Genomic DNA, 24,071 nt, shown 5'->3' on the forward strand with positions numbered 1-24,071 from the left:
CCGCTAATAGCCGCGGCCCCGGGCTACATGAGGCACCTGGGACCGCGGTGGTTCAGAGTGGGGTCGCCAGTACAGTTACGTCCTTGTGCAGGAAAGGGTTAAAGTCCTTTTACACATACAGATAAATCGCTTTAGCAATCGTCTAGCAAACAACAAATGATGTTTTTATCTTTTAAACCATAGGCGTTTAGACATAGAGGTAAGTCGGTAATGCCATCATATATGTGTTTGTATATTTGTGTGTATATATATATTATATATATATATATATATATACATACACACACACACACACACACATACACACACACACACTGTGAATGTTTGGAATTACACTCATATCTATATACTGTGTACAATGAATGTTTACAATGAAAGACTTGCAAACAATTAACAATGATTTTGAAGTCAGCTCTAGAGATGTGATCAATGACATACCAATGAATTTTCGTTTGTAGTTTGATCATTGCCGCCTTTACATCAGATTATCGCCTAAATTCAAACTATTTAATTTAACTTTTTTGCAAAATAGTCAACCCATGTCAGGTGATGATGGAGGGAAAGAGGGATAGGGCATGTCATATTGCAGGTGCCCAACCCTTTTGTTCTCATAAAGATAAGGGCCCTATTCCACCGGACGATTATCGTTAAATCGTTTGAATCTAAACGATAATCGTTCGGTTGAAACGTAGCTAACGATTAACGACCGAACGAGATCGTTTGAAGAGACCTGGACCTATTTGTATCGTTGCTCGTTCGTACCTCGTTTGCAAATTTTGCCGTGGAATAAAAAATCGTTAATTGGTCGTTAGTGGGTGCGCTCAGTGCAAATTCTAATTGGCTAAACACATTGATTGACAGGGACCATCTTCCATTGTTTCTACATTTTCTATTAATAATTTTTTTGATTGAAGAACATCATACCCAAAAATATATAATATAAATGTGTAATATAAGTTATCTTACAAACACGCTCCGCCTCGCAAACACCTATGGGCGACTACATTCGGGCAAGCCCCACAAAAACCTCGTATAGGTGACTACTGTGCTCAAACCTGCACACCGCTTGCTTCCACGTGGCACTGGCTGCAGCTGCCTTCATTTCCTGCTGGTGAAAGCAGTTTAAAAGTCCCTGTCTTCCAAACGCAAAATCTTGGCGCGAACGAAATTACAATTAAATAATGCTGTATGAAACCCGTAAACCGCTTACTGACACATGGCGCAGGTTGCTGCCTTCACTTCCGTTGAAAAGTCCCTGTCTTCTGATAGCCAAACATTGTGGGCCTTGGCGCGAACGAAATTACAATTAAATCATTCGTGGAGAAGAATCATTGGTGAGAAGGTATTTATTGAAATACTATGCAACTGCTGCTATTTTAGTGGGCCACGCACCTTTCATCTCCAGTTCAGGTGTAGTTTTGCAATGGCATACAAGACCAAACCCAATATGGAGACAAGAGATTCTGCTTGAATTGCGTACAAGTGCGTAATAATAAATACACCCATAGGAGGTAGACTGGACAAAAAAAAAAAAAAAAAATTTACTCGCCCCACCGACTTGAACGATAATCTGATGCTTCTCGTTCAGTTGAATCACTGTAAAGCGAACGATCAACGAGCTTAAAACGACCGCAAGAACGACCCGATTTAACGACCATCACTTTTTTGAAATGCGCAAACAATCTTAAGAAGCTCGCAAAGCGGTCGTTTGAGATCGTTTAGCGTTAATGATAATCTGAACGATAATCGTCCGGTGGAATAGGGCCCTAAGTCTCTGCCAGTGGAGTCTAGCAGTGGCTTACCCCTGTCCACTATCAGAACACATGCACTCAGCCAAGCTTAATGTTCATGTTTATGGAGGAACTAGCACAGAAGGCTCTCAATGAAAGAGTTATTCCATAAATTCACTAAATGGGGCTAATCCAAGTGCAGATCTACAGACTATACAGTACTGTGCAAAATGCTGCAAAGTAACACCTCCCAGAAGGAATGCGTCTTGCTCTAAATTTATTCTGCGGCAGGATTAATATCTTCAGTATAAAGAAGAATAAGGAGTCCTGAAAGCAATGAAATATCCCCCACAGAGCCTGAATCTCAGCAACATTGAATCTGTCTGGCATCACATGAAGAGGCAGCTAGACTTGAGGAAGCTACATCCCTGCATAGTTCCTTCAGAAACTGTGTACAAGAGACATGTCAAAAGTTATTGATCACAGTGGGTCTCACAGTTAAGACCCCCTCTAATCAGGAGGTACAGCCAGGGAGAGGACTGCACTGCTGTGACCTGTCCCTGGCTATATTTCCTGATCACATTGGGTCTCAGAAATGAAAACCGCTGTGATCAACAATTATTATTAATTTCTGATGACACTTTATAATGACAGGTACTATGTACAGGTACAGGTACTACAAATGTCAGAGCCAAAATCAGTGTTCTGCACTCGATTATACTGCAAACCTGTTTAGAAATTTTCCACATGAAAAATCCATCCTTATCAGGGCCCTAGAATGGTCACATACATTACATAATTGTGAATGTAACCATGCATGATGAACTGTGTATGGAAGCAGCTAGCCTGTCCTGTCAAGGTATAGCCCTGGAGAAGATAGCTGTAAAAACTTCTCCGAAGATCAGCAGTGTCACACTTGTAGCCCTCCAGCTGATACAAAACTACTAGTCCCATTATACCTGGACAGCCAAAGCTTTAGCTGCCCAACCAGGATGGCAATTGTAATTTTGAAGCTGCTGGAGGCAGCAGAGGGCACCATGTTAGACTGAAAAGAATACACAACTTCCTGCAGGACATACAGCAACTGGTAAGTACTGGAAGACTATTTTTCTAAAAAGTAAAATCTGTATAACTTTCTGACACCAGTGACTAAGAATATTTTCTTTTCCTTTGCAGTACCCCTTTAAGGGTAAGGTTGGAGGAACAGCTCCTGTTTGGTCAACATCTGAAGTGTATGGTCAGCTTATGTGTGATATGAGTCATGTAATCATTTAAAGAGCTTATAGCTGTCAATAGAGATAACAGAGAAGAGAGCACAAGGTGGAAATTGTGCGCGATTATTACAGGCCTCATGTATAAGAAACACTCTAACTAAACAGTCTGTTGCCTCTGGCAACCAATAAGGTTTCCGTTTCTGTTTATTCACAGAAAGTCTGAAAATGTAAGAAGAGATCTGATTGGCCGAGTTGCCCATGTGTCCCAGTTCAGTGCGTGATCTCCTGGCAGTGGAGCCCAGATCAGGAAGGGAGAAGCATCAAACCCAGTGTAGGACAGAAGTGGAGCAGTCGCCCATAGCAACCAGATTTAGATTCCCCCTATCATTTCTCAGCCTATCATATACTACTGATTCCTTATATACTTCCAAATGCTGCAGTGTATTCATATAGGTGGTGATCCCAATAACATTAGACATACTTAAAGGGGTTATCCAGCGCTACAAAAACATGGCCACTTTTCCCCCTCTCGTCTCCAGATTGGGTGGGGTTTGGAACTCCGTTCCATTGAAATAAATGGAGCTTAATTGCAAACCACACCTGACCTGGAGACAAGAGCGGGGTAAAAGTGGCCATGTTTTTGTAGCGCTGGATAACCCCTTTAAAATAAGCCAGAACCTATGCTCTAAATAAAAGGAAAAAAGAAAAAAGTAGGCACGGGGTAATATTCAGATTTTCCGTAGAGGAGATTTACTTCAATTATGATCAGATATTATGAGCTCAATTGGAGGCTCGTCTAGCTCTATATACATACACTATAGATACTCAGGTTCCACTTCCCATCAATGACAGGAAATCCAGCACTGCCCTTGGTGTGGCCTGGCATGATATCCTGGTAAATATGCCACCTCCATACAACATGCAAGGATGTGACCCACGGAGGATCACTGGGACCAGAAGAACCCCACAGGAGGATCAGCGCAGGTAGATGTCCAAAGGTAAGGCATGGTTGCAGTCAGAGAATTGCACACTGACGTGACTTGATATTCTGTTTATTGGCCATGCGTTTCGGCCTGTCAATTAAGTCACAGCCCTTTTTCAAGCATCATTATGGTGAGAGGGAGTGAAGGTCTCACAACTAAGGGTCCTATTACACTGCGCCATAAACAGTCAAATCAGGCCGAATTGGCCAATTGTCGCTCTGTGTAGTAGAGACAACTATCATGGGCTGATCATGTCTTTTGGTCCTGATCTAGAATCATTGGCTGACGACTGCACATGACTTGTGTGATTACACGTGTAAGAGCGATGTGTGGCCGACAATTGTGTAAACTGTATATATTACCTCTTCGTGTTCCCTGTGTCTTCTGCCTGCTTCCCGGAGCAGTCTATGTAGGTTCGGAGCGGGTCTCTGAACTTACAGGACGCTCAGGCAATCAAGTGAGCTGAAGGCAGAACACTGGGAGCATGGAGAGGTCATACAGTTTAAAGAGGATGTACCACCAGGTACATCCTCTTGAATTTAACACACCGATTGAACAGCACCGTCATGGGGAAGCCGGTGCCACGGTCCGTTTTTCGAACCGCAGCCCAGTTCCCATTAGAATCAATGGAGCTGCGTCATAGAGGGGAGGGAATTCCCTCCCACTGGGGGCGGGCGGGCCGGCCGACCTCCAGTACCGCTGGATAGAACGGAGCCATACACGGTAACCGGGCTGCGGTTCGAAAAACGGACCACGGCACCGGCTTCCCCCTGATGGCGCCGTTCTATCGGTGTGTTAAATTCAAGAGGATGTACCTGGTGGTACATCCTCTATAAGGCAAGGGCTGCACGGACATCACTAGCACATACATGATCATATTTTTTTCAGTCCAAAAGAAAAACAAAATGCCACTGCTCAACCCAAAGTTTTCAACTGAATAAGGTGTATACCCTGCAGATTGGACCTCATCTTATCTGAGGCCGGCCAGCTGTATAGGGTAGAACACAGATAACCCTGCGGATGAGGTCAGCTCTGGAGGAAGCCTTCTGCTGACACATCTGATCTCTTAAGGAGGTCACATTAGGAGGATGTCCCAGCGTACTCACAGAGCATGGACTACAGCCAGGGACTAGGCATGTCACCCTACTGGCAACAAGTCTTTATAACATTGTATCTAAGGACAAAAAAAATAACTGCTCCATAACGGCTGCACTCATAAAAACACATCAACAACACGGCCAATCATATTTCCTGGGACTATTGTATACAACAAGCACTATATCTCCTCACTAATTGTAAGCTCTTGTGAGCAGGGCCCTCACTTCTCTTGTATTCCCCAATTTCCTTATACATTGTAAGTAGAGATGAGCGAATCGGGTTCGGGTTCGAGTCGATCCGAACCTGAACGATCAGCATTTGATTAGCGGGGGCTACTGAAGTTGGATAAAGCTCTAAGGTTGTCTGGAAAACATGGATACAGCCAATGACTATATCCATGATTTCCACATAGCCTTAGGGCTTTATCCAACTTCAGCAGCCCCCGCTAATCAAATGCCGAAAGTTCGGGTTCAGATGGACTCGAGCATGCTCCAGGTTCGCTCATCTCTAATTGTAAGCTCTTGTGAGCAGGGCCCTCATCCTTGTATGACTTGATGTACATGTCCACTGCTGGTGCTAGATTAAAATATTCAATCCACACTGCTCTCCAACTACCATGTCTAAGAAGAACAGTGATACTTTCAATAGTCCGGAGCCCTTGGTGTGGTAAAAACACACAATCTGAAATGGGGAGCTGCTGTGGGGTGTGTGTGTGGGATGTAATGGGGAGATGCTGTGCGGTGTGTGTGTGTGTGTGTGGGATGTAATGGGGAGATGCTGTGGGGTGTATGTGTGTGGTGTAATGTGGAGCCGCTGTGGTGTGTGTGTGTGTGTGTGTGTGGGATGTAATGGGGAGATGCTGTGGGGTGTATGTGTGTGGTGTAATGTGGAGCCGCTGTGGTGTGTGTGTGTGTGGGATGTAATGGGGAGCCGCTGTGGGGGGTGTGTGTGTGTGTGTGTGTGTGGGATGTAATGTGGAGCCGCTGTGGTGTGTGTGTGTGTGTGGGATGTAATGGGGAGATGCTGTTGGGTGTGTGTGTGTGGTGTAATGTGGAGCCGCTGTGAGGTGTGTGTGGGGTGTAATGTGGAGCCGCTGTGAGGTGTGTGTGTGTGGGGGGGGGCGTAATGTGGAGCCGCTGTGAGGTGTGTGTGTGTGTGGGATGTAATGTGGAGCCGCTGTGGTGTGTGTGGGATGTAATGTGGAGCCGCTGTGGTGTGTGTGTGTGGGGGGGATGTTATGTGGAGCCGCTGTGGTGTGTGTGTGTGGGATGTAATAAGGAGATGCTGTGGGGTGTGTGTGTGTGTGTGTGGTGTAATGTGGAGCCGCTGTGGGGTGTGTGTGTGTGTGGGATGTAATGTGGAGCCGCCGTGGTGTGTGTGTGGGATGTAATGGGGAGATGCTGTGGGGTTTGTGTGTGTGTGTGTGTGTGTGTGTGTGTGTGGTGTAATGTGGAGCCGCTGTGAGGTGTGTGTGTGTGTGTGTGTGTGTGTGTGTGTGGGGCGTAATGTGGAGCCGCTGTGAGGTGTGTGTGTGTGTGTGTGTGATGTAATGTGGAGCCGCTGTGGTGTGTGTGTGTGTGGGATGTAATGTGGAGCCGCTGTGGTGTGTGTGTGTGGGATGTAATGTGGAGCCGCTGTGGTGTGTGTGTGTGGGATGTAATGTGGAGCCGCTGTGGTGTGTGTGTGTGGGATGTAATGTGGAGCCGCTGTGGTGTGTGTGGGATGTAATGTGGAGCCGCTGTGGTGTAATGTGGAGCCGCTGTGGGGTGTGTGTGTGGGGTGTAATGTGGAGCCGCTGTGGGGTGTGTGTGAGGGGTGTAATGTGGAGCCGCTGTGGGGTGTGTGTGTGGGGTGTAATGTGGAGCTGCTGTGGGGTGTGTGTGTGGTGTAATGTGGAGCCGCTGTGGGGGGTGTGTGTGGTGTAATGTGGAGCCGCTGTGGGGTTTGTGTGTGTGGTGTAATGTGGAGCCGCTGTGGGGTGTGTGTGGGGTGTAATGTGGAGCTGCTGTGGGGTGTAATGTGGAGCCGCTGTGGGGTGTGTGTGTGGTGTAATGTGGAGCCGCTGTGGGGTGTGGGTGTGTGGTGTAATGTGGAGCCGCTGTGCGGTGTGTGTGTGGTGTAATGTAGAGCCGCTGTGGGGTGTTTGTGTGTGGTGTAATGTGGAGCCGCTGTGGGGTGTGTGTGTGTGTGTGGTGTAATGTGGAGCCGCTGTGGGGTGTGTGTGTGGTGTAATGTGGAGCCGCTGTGGGGTGTGTGTGGTGTAATGTGGAGCCGGTGTGGGGTGTAATGTGGAGCCGCTATGGGGTGTGTGGTGTAATGTGGAGCCGCTGTGGGGTGTAATGTCGAGCCGCTGTGGGGTGTATGTGTGGGGTGTAATGTCGAGCCGCTGTGGGGTGTGTGTGTGGTTGTGTGTGTGTGTGGGGGTGTGTAATGTGGAGTGTGTGTGGGATATAATGTGAAGCTGCTGTGGGGTGTGTGTGGGGTGTAATGTAGAGCCACTGGGGGGGGGGGGGTAATGTGGAGCCGCTGTTGGGGGGGTGTAATGTGGAGCCGCTGTGGGGTGTAATGTGGAGTGTGTGTGGGGTGTAATGTGGAGCCGCTGTTGGGGGGGTGTAATGTGGAGCCGCTGTGGGGTGTGTGTGGGGTGTAATGTGGAGCCGCTGTGGGGTGTAATGTGGAGTGTGTGTGGGGTGTAATGTGGAGCCGCTGTGGGGGGGGGGGGGGGGAGTAATGTGGAGCCGCTGTGGGGTGTAATGTGGAGGCACTGTGGGGGGGGGGGGGGTAATGTGAAGCTGCTGTGGGGTGTGTGTGGGGTGTAATGTGGAGCCGCTGTGGGGGGGGGGGGGGTAATGTGGAGCCGCTGTGGGGGGGGGGGGGTAATGTGGAGCCGCTGTGGGGGGGGGGGTAATGTGGAGTGTGTGTGGGGTGTAATGTGGAGCCGCTGTGGGGGGGGGGGGGGGGGGGGAGTAATGTGGAGCCGCTGTGGGGTGTAATGTGGAGGCGCTGTGGGGGGGGGGGGTAATGTGAAGCTGCTGTGGGGTGTGTGTGGGGTGTAATGTGGAGCCGCTGTGGGGGGGGGGGCTAATGTGGAGCCGCTGTGGGGGGGGGGGGGGTAATGTGGAGCCGCTGTGGGGTGTAATGTGGAGCCGCTGTGGGGTGTAATGTGGAGCCGCTGTGGGGGGGGTGTAATGTGGAGTGTGTGTGGGATGTAATGTGGAGCCGCTGCGGCCTCACCAGCCATATGGGGTGGGGGATGTGCCCCCTGTGCAGCAGGCCTGACTACCCCCTGAGTATGATGGGACTGCAGACACAATTGTTACCATGGTAGGCTTCCCCCTAGCTGTACCCTGGCTGCTCCCCCTCCTGACCTGTCACTATACCGGGTAGAATAGGCAGATGCCCCCGCTATACGGTGCGTGCTGTGCCGGGCACTGTACACAGCTCACATGACAGACAATGTGCTCCCCACGTGTGTCCGCCCAGGGCCGGCAGGGGGCCCCCGGTGTGATCAGCCCCGGGCACACAGTGATGGGGCAGGGGGCTGGGCTGGCAGCAGGGTACATGCCATCCCCGGCGCACACAGCCCACGCTCCTGATCCCTTCACCATCAGCTCCTGCACTGATAACACACACAAGGCCTCGGCTGTGGTGGCTTCTGCCCCCAGCTCAGTGCTGCCCTCATCTGTCCAGCCTTGTTGTCTCCCCCGCCCCGGCCCGTCACTGACCTTGGAGTCTCCGTTACATAGAGCCATGAGTAGCCGCGGGGTGAGCGGCAGGTCGGGGGATGTCTCTGGGAGAGCTCGGCTTTGGCGCCGGATAGAATGGTGGTGGAGAGTGTGTGTGATCCGCAGTCTCCCCGCCTCCTGCTCAACCGCCTCCAGGTGGAGCCCTAGAGCATCAGCTACAAGATCCAAGGGTGACGCTCAGGCCGCCTTGTTTGATTTGGGCGAGAACCCTACTTTGCTATTTGGTCCTGTTGTCAGCACAACAAAGCAGGGTCGTAGGTTCTCGCTTTATGTCCCTATTCCCGGCGCCTCCTTACTGACAGCTGTCACTATCGCCTTCAACAGAACTAATGGGCATTGCTGTAGGTCAGACAGTGCCCTCACTAAACATGGCTTCCGCTGCAGCTTGTCACGTGTAGCTTATAGCTGACTGCCAGGCCTCGCTGTGGGTACGCTGATCTTGGATTGGGGAGGTTATTCGCACTGTAAAATACCTTCCACGGAGAAGCAAAATACAGAACACTTGGTTCCGGCTAGGTTTGAATTCTATGAAATTGTTCCAGGACGGAAGATATTTCTAGTCTGGCCGGTAAGAGATGGTAGTGATGAGCTGTCAGTGCAAGGTAAGGAGGAATGGTTGTGGGGAAAGTATAGGGTTATCTTATGGGCAAAACTACAGCTACATAACCGCCATATACTGTGACTGCAAAGCAGAGAGGCCCCGGGATACCGCGCCGCTCTCCAACCTCTGAACTATGACTCCTCTTGTCTGTGTACTACTGATAGCAGAGCATAGATGCAGCAGCCTAGTGCTGGTGTACAGGAGGTTTATACATGTGTTGTCTCTAAGCTGTGGCTCCATGTGAACATGCTCTGACAGCCAGGTTGCGATTTTCAACTGAACAGTTACACAGCTTGTAGGTCATTGCTGGAAAGCAATGTTCTGCAACCTGAGGCTTTCCAGCTGTTGCAAAGCCACAATTTCTATCATGCCCTGCCAGCCTGCTTGTCATATGAGGTTTTCTAGATCATTTACATGGGTCCTGCTCCTGGCATCATGTCACTTTGCGGTGTGAAGCTGACTGGTCACCCATGTAATATAAGGGCCAGCCTGAGCCCACCAAACCAACTCCTAATATTCCATATGGGTAGGGATCTTATAGCACAACCCCTTGAATTTGTAGCATTGTTCCCAGAGAAGGATGATGGGTGAGAGATCTGTGCGATTGATAGTGATAACACGCTCTGGAATATGTTGACGCTGTGAAAATAAAGGCACTATTATCTGTTGTTCTAGTCACATGGACTCTTTGGGAATCAGTGTTGACAATTCTTTATGTAAATATCAGATATAATAGAATTATTGCTTCTTGGTTTGAAAAAAGTTTAGGCCATAAGGGTCTTGGGTTTTTTAGATGCCTACGACAAATGACCTAAGAGTAAGTAGTCTATAGAGTTAGCACAGCTTCAAGTGTTTGGAGGACAGGGAAGGGTTATGGGTATGTTACCCTCTGACTTGTCTCTTCTTTCCTTAGATTTAACATTTGCAGAACGGAGACATCCACAGAAAGACATGACGCTTACCCACAAGGATAGCAGACAGCGTCGCCAGCATTACCAGATATCGGGGATGAGCAATGACCAGAACTTTGAAGATGAACTGGAGGAAGGAGGCAGAGAGGCTTTGTTACAGGACTCAGAGGAGCCCGGGCCCAGAGGACTCAGAGAGGAGCTGGGGAACATCCTCTTATTGCTCTTCCTATACATATTGCAGGGAATTCCTTTGGGACTGGCTGGTAGTATTCCGTTAATTCTCCAGAGTAAAAACGTTAGTTATACAGACCAAGCCATTTTTAGCTTTGTATTTTGGCCTTTCAGCCTAAAGCTGCTCTGGGCGCCCCTGGTGGACTCTATGTACATCAAGAGGTTTGGCCGTAGGAAATCTTGGTTGGTTCCTACACAGTACTTACTTGGATTGTTTATGATGTACCTGTCCTGGACGGTGGATGAGCTCCTCGGGGGAGAACATGGACCTGATATGTTGGCTTTAACTGCCACTTTCTTCCTCTTTGAATTTCTGGCTGCCACCCAGGACATTGCTGTGGATGGCTGGGCCCTGACCATGCTCTCTAGGGAAAATGTGGGTTATGCATCAACATGTAACTCTGTAGGCCAGACTGCTGGATATTTCATGGGGAATGTTCTGTTTCTAGCCCTTGAATCTGCAGACTTTTGCAACAAGTACTTAAGATCTACACCGCAGCCTACCGGAATGGTGACACTTCCAGGTAGTTTTACTTGTAATATTATTTTCCTGCTAGGATGTGTGTGTATGTGACCATGTGAGTAACTCTATATCATAATCGAACCTTAGCAATGCTGCACCTTTGAGGTGTTTTCCAGGATTAGAAAAAGCACAGCTATTTTTTTGCAAAAACAGCACCACCCCTATCCTCAGGTTGTGTGTGGTATTAAAATTCAGCTCCATTCACTTCAGTGGAACTGACCTGCAAAACCCACACCCAAACTGAGGACAGGAAAGGTGCTGTTTCAGGAAGAACACAGCCATGTTTGCTAAGTCTGGACAACCCCTTCAAGGGCTTATTACAGGGGGCAATTATCAGATGAAATTGTTTCAAATTTTGTGAAGAACATGGGAAAAGTAGCAAATTTGTGCACAAATAAGCAAGAGCTACAACATTTTTGACAGTTTTACACAAAAATCATTTATAAATTCCCAGTCATTTTACTTTCCACTTTTTTACGCTTCAGTTCTGAAACTGGAAAAAAATGCACAGTTTTGTGCAATCTGCTGTAAACTCTGATGCAGAAATGTTGCAGATTTTCCACAGAGATGAGCGAATTTACATTACAAACAAAGCCAATCACTTCATTTGTAATTTAAATTCCCTCATCTCCAATCCATAACATTTCAATCCCGTGTGAACTACTACCAACTATCCAAGATTATCCAAAAATCATAAACTTCGCTAAGGGCACACAACCTTCCAGAAGAAAAGCTCAACATTTTAAAACCAAATTTGCATTTAAAATCTGTGTTATAGTCTATATGCTGTGCTTGAATGTGATACCTTCAGTTTTATGTAAATTAAAGATGTATTCTGATCATTTTAAACTTTTAATATGTTGCTGCCCTTATGAACAACATAACAAACAGCCTATTCTTACCTTTCCGCGCTCCTCCGGTGTCCACTTTTGTCATCTTCTGGGCCTGGCTGATCGATCCTGCCTCCACTTCTGAGACAGGCTTGTTTTGGCAGTGACAGCCTGGTCAGCCACTGGCTGCTACACTCTCATCTCAGTCCGTGATTGGCTGATCAGGCTGTCACTGCCCGGGGGAGTTTATCTCAGAAGTGAAGGCGGGATTGTTCAGGCAGGACCAGAAGATGACATAGGGGGGCACCGGTGGAGCGCAGAATAGTAGGAATAAGCTGTTTGTTATGTTCTCCACAAGGGCAGCTCAAAAACAAGGAGTGTGGTCAGAAAAAATGGTTAAACGATAATGTACGAAAAGATACCTTGTGTCCAATAGTGCTTGATAACGTGTCGAAGCTGCATACTCATAGAACTTCGTTCCATTGTCATAGATTTATTTACAGTATCTAATCTTTACAGACATGCTCACATGCTTCACAAGGGCAGTAACATATTAAAAGTTTTAAAAAATCAGAATACACCTTTAGGCCATGTTTACAGAAAGGCTATGTTCCACACACTGTTGAAATTGAGTGGATGGCCGTAATTCAATGGCAAATAACAGCTGATATTTCAAAACAGGCGTTGTGTTAAAATAATGGCAATTAGTTGCCATTAAATTACGGCCATCCACTGAATTTCAACAGTGTGTAAGCATAGCCTTTCTGTGTTTTCTATGCACACATGGTTTTGGTTGCAAAATGCTGACCAAGTCAGTGGATCAGTGGATCGTGCCTGCATTGCTCCCTCCTCATTCCCACATTATGTGAAGACAACTATTAAAGACCTAATTCGCTGCTACTACGGGTGAGTGCTTGGCACTTTATTTTTTCTATCCACTGACCAAAGTACTGAGCAAAAAATACTGTGTGGGAACATAGCCTTAGGCTAGTTTGTGAAATATCCTCAATGATTTTAAGATCTGTGCTTGCTGTCAAAGTGAAATGTCATTTACAGTAGCAAGCTGTATGATGGCTTTACAATGCATTCAGAAAGTCTTCAGACCCTTTCGTTTTTTCATATCCAATATCCAAATGCATTGCATATAGAGGTGAATCTTTCTTTATTTACCTAAAAGCATTAAAGGGAATCTGTCAGCTGCAATTCACATTCCAACCCACTGATACTGTTAGATAGCTGTAAGGCCAAGGAGACACCTGGTGACTTTCATATATCTGTCTGTGATTCTAGTATGTAGAAAAATGCTGTTATTATGTAGTAAGAAGAGTCACAGAGGCTTTCCCAAAATCCACTACACATCCGCAGCAGCCTTGGATTTCTATGCAGAAAATGTCCACATCGCACATGAATTCACTGTAAGGGTAGCTTCACATGAGCCGTATCACAGCAGATTTGATGGTGTAGATCTACAGCAGATTTGATCTAAATAACTAAACACAGCATCAAATCTGCACCATTAAATCTGCTGCAGATCCTATATGTGTGAATGCACCCTAAGGGAGGATGATAGAGAACATAGTTTTCATAGCACTGGAATCAGGTGATGCAGCATGAGTTCCCCTTATATTCTAATACAATGTAATATAATATGTATTCTATCAATAGGATTGAGTAATAAGGCCATTGTGCACATTCTCTGTCCCTGAGAACACTTCATGCTCTATGCTCTGGTTATTCATTGTCACACAGTCTATTATAAGGGGGCTGGAAACATACAAAAATGGCATTAGCATGAGCCAGACCTGTGGACTCTGAATGTATGGAGTGGTATATACTGCATTACCGCTATATTTACTGCACAAGTAAAATTGGAGCTCTTATTGTATGATTTGATTATATTATGTATGCCATCCATCATGGTTAGGTGGCCTTATATTGGATAGGGCCCTAATGTTAAACAATCTCAGGTCAGTGTATGAATGGTAACCAAGTAGACTAGAGGAGACATTTTATCTAGTGCGGATTACAGAAAGGAATATGCGATCTGGTTGCTGTAGACATCTAGACGATATCCTATACATGAAGCCTACTGACTAGAGCGTTGTGTATGCACGCTCCATCCTTCACAAGGTTTTCTCCACACGTCACAGCTGTGAAGTAAGCCAAGTAATAATACATGTTATTCTCTTGCAGACTTCTTGTTCTTCTGGGGAACAGTATTTCTAGTGACCACAACTTTAGTGGCTCTGATAAAGAAAGAACACGTCAAAGGGAAAGTGAACAGAGAAGAGACAGAAAGCGTGAAAGAGGCCTATGGATTACTGGTGAGCATAGTGAGGATGCCCGCTGTCCAGAAATTCTGCCTCATGATCCTAACGGCCAAAGTGAGTATATGATATTGTATTATTTCTTGTACGCTTAAAGTGTAAATGTCACCTATTATATGCATCACATAGACCTGCCAAAAGCTTTGATCGTTCAATATCTGGTTATTCAGACCCCCACTGATCATTAGATAGAGCTTTGAGAAGCGTGGCCAGACCCCGACTCATGATAACCTTTGACATGTCTGTTTGACAGTAATATTTAAAAAGGTCCAGTGGTCTGTATGAAAAAGAGGTTTTGTAACTCTATTGCGTTTCTACACTTCTCTGTGATCCTGAGATATAGGGATTTTACTATTTGACCAACCCATCCATTACACCCATCTAACTATACAGTGAGAAGTACAGATAGTCATCCAAATATTAAATTCTCTATATTCCTGGGGTGGGCAAATGGGAGGCATAGCTACAAAATGAAAACTGTGTTAGACTCGGGGGAAAAAAAGTCTACAAAATGATTTTTAGAAGTTTGGTAATAATTGTGTGATCCTTGGGGTCTGATGGGGAGAACCTTCAGTACTGACAATGGTGGTTCCCAAGTTGCCTGTGGGACTGGGGCTGTAGTGCAGGTGCATTCTCTGCTATTGGTCTGACGAAGATCGCACTCGGGATTTTACAACAAGCAAATAACAGTGAATGGAGCAGCAATTGTGCAAGCTCCATTCCCACAGGACACATGCCTTTCACAAGATTGCTGGCAGCCACAGCCCATATACTGTAAAAACTTTAGATTTGGCCCATCCCTCCTATATCATTTATTGATAGGCTTGCATTAGACATTATGATTACTATGGTGATCTTGTCAAAAAAGGATGAAGACCATCTCTTCTTGATCATGTTAAAGCGAATGTGTAATCTACAGTTCATGTTCCACACTGCTGACACTGTTCGATAGCTGTTAGGGCAAGGAGACACATGGCTTCCAGGGTGTAAAAATGCTTTTATTCTTCCTTTTAAAGTGTCAAATAGGCTTTCCCAAGCTCCTTAGGTGAACTTCAGAGTAAAGCATACTTGTTTTTTTGTTTTTTACTTTTTAAATGAGGAGCCCATGATTTAGGCAGCTCTAGTCTGGTATATTTTATTGAAAGAGACCGCATTCACACATGAAGTTATTGATGCAGTTAAATGAACAGCGTTGGAAATTGCAGATGTGAATGCAGCCATAAAGAGAACCTCTACCACAGTAGCTCAAACATTTAACCTTTCCTGACGGGTTATATGAAATAATGATTATGAAATGTCGTTGGCATGTGTTCTCTACCTGGATTTGTTTGCTCACCTCTCCAGTAACTGGATGACTTCTTTACTTAATAGGTAAGACACTAGAAGTGTTGTTATGCCAAGCTTTGTCTCTGACTAAACTAGAGAAATAAGTGAGCAGAGTAAATAGAGGTGTTGTATCTAGCAGGATCTACTTTCATAGCAATACTTCTGACTGATCAGGGCAACATGCCACAATACAGTTTTCTATAAGGAAATGAAGGAAGCCATTACCAATTGTCTGTGTGTTCCCGTGTATCTGTGCACTTGACCAGTTGACCTGTGTCTCTTGCAGATTGGGTTTTCGGCAGCTGATGCAGTTACTGGGCTTAAACTGATAGAAAGAGGAGTCCCCAAAGAACATTTGGCCCTTCTGGCAGTCCCTATGGTTCCACTACAGATAATACTGCCACTGATAATCAGCAAATACACTGCCGGGCCCAAGCCGCTCAATGTCTTCTTCAAAGCCATGCCATTCAGGTCAGTGTGTAAACAAATGGAATATACCCACCTCCACTATTTTTTTTTATGAAAATGTTCTTGTTTTATTAAATATTCAAGTAATCATGGGCGACCGTTATGTAACTAGAGCCAGAGATCATGCCACATGCCTGGTCAGGACAACAACACTTCTTTATTGTGTACATTGATATTGTATGTTAAATGTTATTTACTGCACTATAAAATGTTATTTCCATATTAGTTCTTTATGACTTTAAGGATCTCTGCCTGCAGTCTTTCCATGGGAATTCTCATAGTACCTAGTGACGTCACAGAGGCTCACTCCAGACTAAACTAAATCCAATGTGTTTCTGAAAAAAGATGTTGCACTTCTTCATATGATGGAAATAGAGCTTTAGATTATTTAGTTTTACAAACTGTTTATTATTTTTTGCTCACCTTCCCTCTTCACTTCAAAGGTTACTTATGGGCCTGGAATTTGCCTTCTTAGTTTGGTGGACCCCACATGTAAGCCATGAGGGAGGGTTCCCTCTTTACTACTACATTACTCTGCTGCTGAGCTATGCCTTACATCAGGTGACTATAAATGTTAATCATTCTGTCATTGATTGTTACATAATCTTTGTCTTATCGGTTTGATGGAAGGCATCTCCCATCAGATGGGAATATCCTTTTTAAATGTATAATGTGAAAGGTAAGTATCAGATGTACAATGTCCAAAGAGCAAGTGTACAAAACAAGTACTATATGCTTTGCCTTCTCCTTTTATTCATTTTATTCAACAAAAGATTAAGACCTATTTTGAGGGTTTGTCGAGGAAAAACATTGGATAGCCTATCCAAAGGATAAGCTAACAATAGTTAATCATCAGGGCTTTAACACCCGTCTCCCTGTTGAGCAGCAGTTTGATGCCTGCGGTAAAATGAGAACGAAGCCAGAAGCAATCGTCTCAGTTCCCTGTGTAGCAGTGGCACCAGGGTGCTGCAGCCTCAGCTACCATTCAAGTGAATAGGAGCTGACACAGCAGTACACCAGTAAGTTAGTATGGGGGTAAGTTTGGCACCCCTATTAAGTAAGCTTATACATAGGCCCTAGCATTAAGTGAGAATGAATGACATGCATACAAATAAAAGCAGCACTGTAAAGTCCAAAGATTCAGGGCAGCAGACCAGAAGTCCAATGCCCTGGATCTCTGGGGTGCCTCAGACTGTTAGCCCTGTATTTAAGTAGAGTGTGCAGCTTGTGAGCTAGTAAGGTATATCACCCCCAGTAGTTCAGAAGGGCCCCTAATAAGAAGATCTCCCCCAGTAGATAGGCAGAGAGCGTTCCCAGTGGCACACCCCCTTGATTAGGACTCCTCCCCTTTGTTCTATTTTCTGGTAGAAACGTGCAAGATGAGTGAATTCACTGTGCACCACTTCTCCAGGACAGAGACTCAAAAAGCTGCCTAAGACCTATAAGAATAAGCGATGGAGCAAGGAACTGCTGGCTCATTGCTTCATCACAGCTTTCAGCTACATGCACATCCAAATCACATGCATACAATTGAAAGCAGCACTCTAAAGTCCAAAGATTTAGGGCAACGGGCCAGAAATCTGATACCCTGGATCCCTGCCCCCAATTGCCAGCCCTGTACTTAATAAATCAACCTGCAAGTGAATGTAATAAGCAGCATAGGTGGATTGCATTCAATGCGGTTGTGTTGTTGCTTAACAGTGTGTTCATCCAATAAACCTGTGATATCATATTGTGTAACATCCCTGAACTTTAAAGCTCAAGCGTGATTTCATCAGGTACTTCTTCTTCATTTCCAGGTTGCATTATATAGCATGTTTGTGGCAATCATGGCTTTTAATGCCAAAGTCAGTGACCCTCTTATTGGAGGAACATATATGACACTATTGAACACTGTTTCCAATCTTGGAGGCAATTGGCCGGCTACGATGGCTCTTTGGTTTGTGGATCATCTAACAAGTAAAGAGTGTATTGGAGCAGATGGACAGAGTTGTGATGACCATGATGCTTCTGAGGTAAATCCTTCTACAGGTCACAAAAGGGCATAAAAATATATAGATGACTTTTTATGACCTTTGTATATTGGCACCTAGTGCAGTAACACTATACTAATGATATACACTTGTACTGCTTATTATAGTGATAGGATTCTGAAAGGAGAACTAACAGCAGGTTAGAAGACTCTAACCTGCTGTTATATTTCCATAGCGCTGGGGATGCTCAGAACAAAGGTAATTTTCTTACCTTCATCTTCAGCTTTTTAATTCTTTTGTTTCTGTGTTTCTATAACTAATGACTTTGCCAAATGCAAAAATGAATCCTCAGTCTTAGTGAATTTCTTTTTTTCTTTCCAGTTGTGTGCAAAATTAGGCGGCTCCTGTGTAACTATACTAGATGGCTATTTTATAGAGTCAGTAATATGTGTAGTCATTGGATTCTGCTGGTGGCTATTCTTGGGACCTGCCTTTAAGAAGTTACAGGATGAAGGTCAGTCATCTTGGAAGTGCCGGCGGAGAAGTTTCTGTTAAAGACTGAAGAACACGTTGTCACCATCTCTCTGCCACATATTGGTGGATCTTAAAGTGTTTCCTTCCGTTGCTTGACAGAATAGAATGAGAACTACCTTCTACATTACAGTCAGAAAACTGCACCACCAGCTGATCTGTCGATGGATATTTATTACTTTCCTTATCTAGGGTTTTCAATCATTTCCAAAGTGTTTCTCTTCAGTACATTCCCTATGGGCAAAGCAACTCTAGGCTACTGAGAAAAGAGCCTTCGTATGGACTGTTTCTTACTGATATGGTGAATGTGCTTTAAAGGTTATGGACACCTTTTGTACTAATTTTCTTTTATCGTTTGTTTCCCAAAAAAAAATGAAACAATTTAGCTGCTACTCATGGAAAGATAGGTCAGACTGACTTTCTTCTTCAGTGTAAGAGATTGCAGTAGCTCAAAGAGTGGATAGGTGGAGAAAAGCTTAGAAGGACAGCTCACACTGGCTGTAGATAGGGATGTAAGCAGATACAAGGTCATCTGCAGGGGATAATCATAATCTGTATACAAGTATAGAAAAAAAAGTTGAGCTTATACAGCAAGCTGTAGATGCAAAAGTAAGCAAGATTTTTAATAAAGACCTATGGTGAAAATGTTTTTTTGCACCATAGTAAATATAGGTGAGCAAATTTACAGTATTACTTAGTGAAGCAATTTGTTATCAGCTCCGTGGATCCAGTCCTGGGAAACTAGGAGAAGTTTCCAAGGACTGGATCTACCTTTTCCATGCACTCAGAGTGAATCGGCACAGCATTCAAAGGCAGCCGGCTGATAAGCAGACTTCTGACCTAACAAAGCGCTTCAATTTATTAATATTGTAGATTCACTTATCTCTAATAGTAAGCACAAAGCCAAAATAAAAGATTACTTTTTAAAGGTGTCCACAGCCTTCAAGATGGAATTTACTTGACACAAGAAGATTTATTTACAGTGAATATCTGTCCTTAAATACAGTTATATATTTTTTACCATTCTGATATATTTTTTTAGGTTCAAAATATTGTGCTGATGAAGTTCTTACTATATCTGTAGAATGGTCCACTCCATAGACATAGATATAAAAGCCTGCTGGCTTACTGGAACTGTATACAGTTACCGCCCACTAGTGGCATCTTCAGAAACCAAGCACTGTATAATATAGAACTATGTATATGTAGCCAAAAGTTATAAAAAAAATATGAAATTATTCTGCAGTTTTGAACCTAACAACATGGTACTAAAAGGTGGACGTTTGATGTAGGACCTATAGATCTACTTTCCAGCCTACAGTCTGGCAGATTTTACCTGTCACTATGCATTGCCACCTGCTCTGGAGAGACGCAGCTCACACTGCTGTGGGTTTCTGGCGCAACGTGTGGCGAGTTCCCTGCACGAGCCCTATTATTTAGAATAGGAAATGCCTCCTCAGCCAATCAATGCCTTAGGCCAGCCATTGCTGAAGCCAGTGATTGTCTGAGCAGGTATGTTCTGAGTCAATAAGGGGGGACAAGAAAGTGGAGAACCCTGGCATCATCAGAATAGCAGCAGTGGGGGATTGGGCAGGTGAATGCAAATAATATTAACTCCAGACATTCCTTGCAAAGAGTGCCACGTCTTACAAGAAACTATTAATTTTACTTAAAGCATATCTAAATATTTCTGTACAGAAATATTTTTTTTCTAGTTGCTTGTCTTTTAATATTTTAAGTCACTACTACAACACCATGTACAAAGGCAGTTTTGGGAACCTCAAAAACGCCACACCAAAAAACGCCATGTGTTTTAGGCAGATCACAAACTTGCATGGACCTTCAGCTAACATCTGTCCGCTGGCGTTTTTATTGGCGTTTTTCCAAGATTTTAAGGCCGTGTGAAGCCAGCCTGAATCCGAAAACATGGCACAAGTTTTACCTAATAGCGGCATATAAATCTTCTCCTTTTTGCAGATCAAGTTTAACAATTTGAAAGCTAAAGGTCAGTATACACTTTCAATAACTTCTCCCACCTGAGCGACCCGGCCAAGCATTCCTGTATTTTCTATGTGGTAAGTTGCAGCAAGAGCGCTCTTGTTGTGGCTTATCTTTCTCAAACAAAGGGGGCAGCTGTGATTTTTCCATCACACCCAACCCCTTTCTGTTTGTAGTTGTTCAGCCATCTAAGGACCTTAAAGCGACTGTACCCACAATCAGCCCCCCCCCCCCCCCCCCTAAACTGCTTGTACCATCAGATAGGTTAGGAGGACCTCAAACCTCCTAAGATAACTGGAAGATATTTCTATACCATGAACTCACATATAAAGAGGGAAGGTAATAGAGTGTGTAGCCCTGCAGCCTTACACTAACATGACTGTGTTCTCCAGTTACCCTGCCCCAGCCTATATACTGTACGTGTGCTGAGCAGAATACAAACTGCTGTCATATTGACAGCATTTAATAATAACTATAGTATTTCAGCACAAGGATTCTTCCTTATAAAAACTGAAACTTTCACACGTTTCAGAAATCCTTTCAGACCTCTATGTCTACATCACTACTTGTAGTCAGTTTGTACATCTTTTACTCTACCATACATATCTATGGGCTGGGACCAGGAAATCCAAAGGTTATTTTCCTATCATCTGTGTTTTTTTATGCTTTTAAATGTTTGTAAACTAAATCAAAGCTCTTTACTCATAAGCAAGACATGGTATTCTTTGGCGTGAGCTCTCACTTATCAGAGGAAGGGTTTTGTATAAACAGGAATCATTAGTTACATGATCTATTTTCTTAAATTGCTTGATTCATCATATATGGAAATCTATGGGGGCAAATCTTTGTTGAAACAGTTATAAAAATATTAAAGAAAAAACAGGATTATCAGCTGTGTGAATTTTATTTTTTGGCTTGTGTTATAGACAGAGGGGTTTATTTAAAAAAAAAAAAAAAACTTTGGCTTTTTTTCTGGCCAGTTTGGTGTTTTCCAGTGCTTTTACAGTTTTTATTTTAAGTTGCAGCAGGCTCTGCATTTAGCATGCCCCACACAGTAGAAACACCAGAAAAAATGTCAAGTCTATTTGAATATTGGCTTTATTTTTTCTGTGCAGCGGATTATCTACAGTCTTATTTCTCCTACTGTACTGAAGAGTCCAAGACGAGTTGTTCGTGGCACACCTCACTACTCCTTCCTCCTCCCCCTTCTTCATGAATAATCAATGCTGTCTGGCCTCCTGCTCGCTCAGCTGTCAGATTGCAGATCAGTCCTCTGTAGGCAGTTTGTCTGAAAGAAAAACTCAGGTATAATTGAATCTCTTCTCCCAAATGCGTTGGAGCGGTGGTCTAGGGGTAACTCACCTGTCTAGAGACCTGCCACCAGTTCATTCTCTGGTTCGAATACCCTGATGGAAATTAAATAGAGGTCTTTTTTTCATTATTGTATAATTTTTAAGGCTAAATTTTGGTCAGTATTTTGCAACCAAAACCAGGAGTGGATTGAGAACACAGAAAGGCTAAGTTCAAACACTGTTGAAATTGAGCGGATGGCCGTCATTTAATGGCAAATATCGGACATTGTTTTAAAATAACAGTAATTATTTGCCATTAAATGGCAGTCCTCCACTCAATTTCAACAGTGAGTGAACATAACCTTTCATTGTTTTAAATCCACTTCTAGTTTTGTTTTCAAAATACTGAGCAAAAATACTGTGTGTGAACATAGCCTTTAAAAATGCAGGAGGCTGGGCAGCCTTGATTATTCATTACGAGGAGTGAGGGGAAGGAGTGGAGAGGTGTGCCAGAGTGTGGCACAATTAACTCCTCTTTGCCTCCTCAGTACAGTAAGGATATATTAAATTATGCATAATCCACTGCACAGAGAATTACCAAAATGCACCATGCTCACTAGGGTATTGCCAACTACATAGATAGGGCCCGGGAGCTGACTGATTCCCTTTCAACTTGCAGCCCTTTGTCGAATTGGCTTGGCCCTGTGTCTATGGAACACTCTGGAATTACATTATGGAATTCTGAGTTAGAGTTTATTTACATGTACAGGATCTGCAGTAGATTTGATATTGCAGATTTTATGGTGTTTTCAGAAGATTCTGTATGTGTGAATTGAACTTTAGGCTAGGTTCACACACAGTAAAATGAAAGCAAAATATGGACGTCATTTTGATGAAAGAAAAACAATGTGTGAACAGGTAAAAGTAAACAGCCATTTTTTGCAAAAGCAGGTTGGAAATAATGAGCATAGGCATGTTATGAATTATAGACCTTTTTCTATACGGTGTGTGCACTGGACAATTTACCATTGACTTCAATAGGGCAATTACATAAAAAATCCGCCTATATTTTATTTTGGCTTTTATTTTACTGCATGTGACCATAGGCCTCAAAGTGAATCTGTGAGCTGCAATTCACATAAACTGCTGACACTGCCCTTTAACAGGGCCGCAAAGGATCACCATTCAAAAAGATCACTGTGTCATTTGTGAGGCCATTTAAATACATTATGTGCGGCTAAAACAAATTATCAAATCATCTGACAAACGAGCATTTGCTCGCTTGTCAGCTGATCAATAGCTCCATAATGCTGCGTTTACACAGAGAGATTTATCTGACAGATTTCTGAAGCCAAAGCCAGGAATGGATTTAGAAAGGGGATAGATCCCAGTCTTTCCTTTATGACCTGTTCTCTGTTTAAAGTCTGTTCCTGGCTTTGGCTTCAAAGATCTGTCAGATAAATCTGTCTGTGTAAACGCAGCATTACACAGGCCAATTATTAGGGTTTCATTCCAAGCGTTCCAAAAAATGCACATATATATAGCAACGGGTACGCACACCAATGTTTTTTCTATTCGCAAAACTTTAGTAAGTTGCACATAAAAATGTACAAAGGAGCAAAGAATATCACCCAGTGAATGCAACAGGGCACAGAGACCTATATAACGTCCTAATTAAGCCTTCACCATTTCAGACGCTGTTCACAGCATAGAGCAGATCAGTCATTCCTAGGAATGTAATTAATGATAATTGGCCCCTGTAAAAGAGCCTTAAATGATTGAACATAGCACAACCTGCAGCTTCAAAACTGCTGCAGATCCTGTACATGTGAACACACCCTTAGGCTATGTTCTCACACAGTATTTTGGTCAGTATTTTCAATCCACTCCTGGTTTTGGTTGCAAAACACAGAAAAGCCATGTTCACACACTATTAAATTTAGTGGATGGCCGTCATATAACGGCAAATAGTGGCCGTTGTTTTACAATAAAGTTAATTATTTGCCATTAAATGGTGGCCATCCACTAATTTTCGAGTGTGTGAACATAGCCTTTCTGTGTTTTTAATCTACTCCTGGTTTTGGCTGCAAATTACTGAGAAAATACTGTGTGTGAACATAGCCTAAGGGGTATTCTCATAGTTATGTTGAAGCCAAAGCCAGGAATGGATTTGAAAAGAGGAGAAAGCTCAGTTTTTCCTTTATGACCTATTCTCTGTTTATAGTCTGTTCTGGCTTAGGGTGCGTTTACACAAAGATTTATCTGACAGATTTTGGAAGCCAAAGCCAA

The 24,071-nt window shown here is 44.0% G+C and overlaps 2 protein-coding genes across 4 annotated transcripts in view; one reads left to right on the plus strand and one right to left on the minus strand.

Annotated features, from left to right (window-relative positions):
- GMPS (guanine monophosphate synthase) overlaps positions 1-9,111 on the minus strand; it is a 32,436-nt gene extending 23,325 nt beyond the window's left edge. The window contains exon 1 of the mRNA XM_069975300.1: positions 8,751-9,111. Coding sequence (XP_069831401.1) covers positions 8,751-8,777 — 27 coding nt within the window. The 5' untranslated portion in view covers positions 8,778-9,111. The remainder of the gene's footprint in view (positions 1-8,750) is intronic.
- On the plus strand, positions 3,906-21,381 carry SLC33A1 (solute carrier family 33 member 1). 3 transcript variants are annotated; one of them, XM_069975302.1, is made up of 7 exons: positions 3,906-3,942; positions 10,286-11,038; positions 14,061-14,251; positions 15,807-15,991; positions 16,432-16,549; positions 17,788-18,003; positions 18,343-21,381. In XM_069975302.1, exons 1-7 carry the CDS (start codon positions 3,933-3,935, stop codon positions 18,514-18,516), a joined length of 1,647 nt encoding a protein of 548 aa, XP_069831403.1. In that variant the 5' UTR covers positions 3,906-3,932; the 3' UTR covers positions 18,517-21,381. The 3 variants fall into 3 exon arrangements, with proteins under 3 accessions (XP_069831403.1, XP_069831404.1, XP_069831405.1); XM_069975303.1 differs by lacking the exon at positions 3,906-3,942 and adding an exon at positions 9,099-9,373; XM_069975304.1 differs by lacking the exon at positions 3,906-3,942 and adding an exon at positions 9,099-9,339.
- The last annotated feature ends 2,690 nt before the right edge of the window (positions 21,382-24,071 follow it).

Source organism: Dendropsophus ebraccatus, chromosome 6, assembly GCF_027789765.1.
Source record: "Dendropsophus ebraccatus isolate aDenEbr1 chromosome 6, aDenEbr1.pat, whole genome shotgun sequence".
Classification (NCBI taxonomy): domain Eukaryota; kingdom Metazoa; phylum Chordata; class Amphibia; order Anura; family Hylidae; genus Dendropsophus; species Dendropsophus ebraccatus.

What these genes read in the sequence shown, in the direction of transcription:
- SLC33A1 (XM_069975302.1), top strand. An exon ending in TTCAAAGCCATGCCATTCAG is followed by an intron (nt 15,992 to 16,431) that starts GTCAGTGTGTAA and finishes TTCACTTCAAAG; the next exon opens with GTTACTTATGGGCCTGGAAT. An exon ending in ATGACCATGATGCTTCTGAG is followed by an intron (nt 18,004 to 18,342) that starts GTAAATCCTTCT and finishes TTTTCTTTCCAG; the next exon opens with TTGTGTGCAAAATTAGGCGG.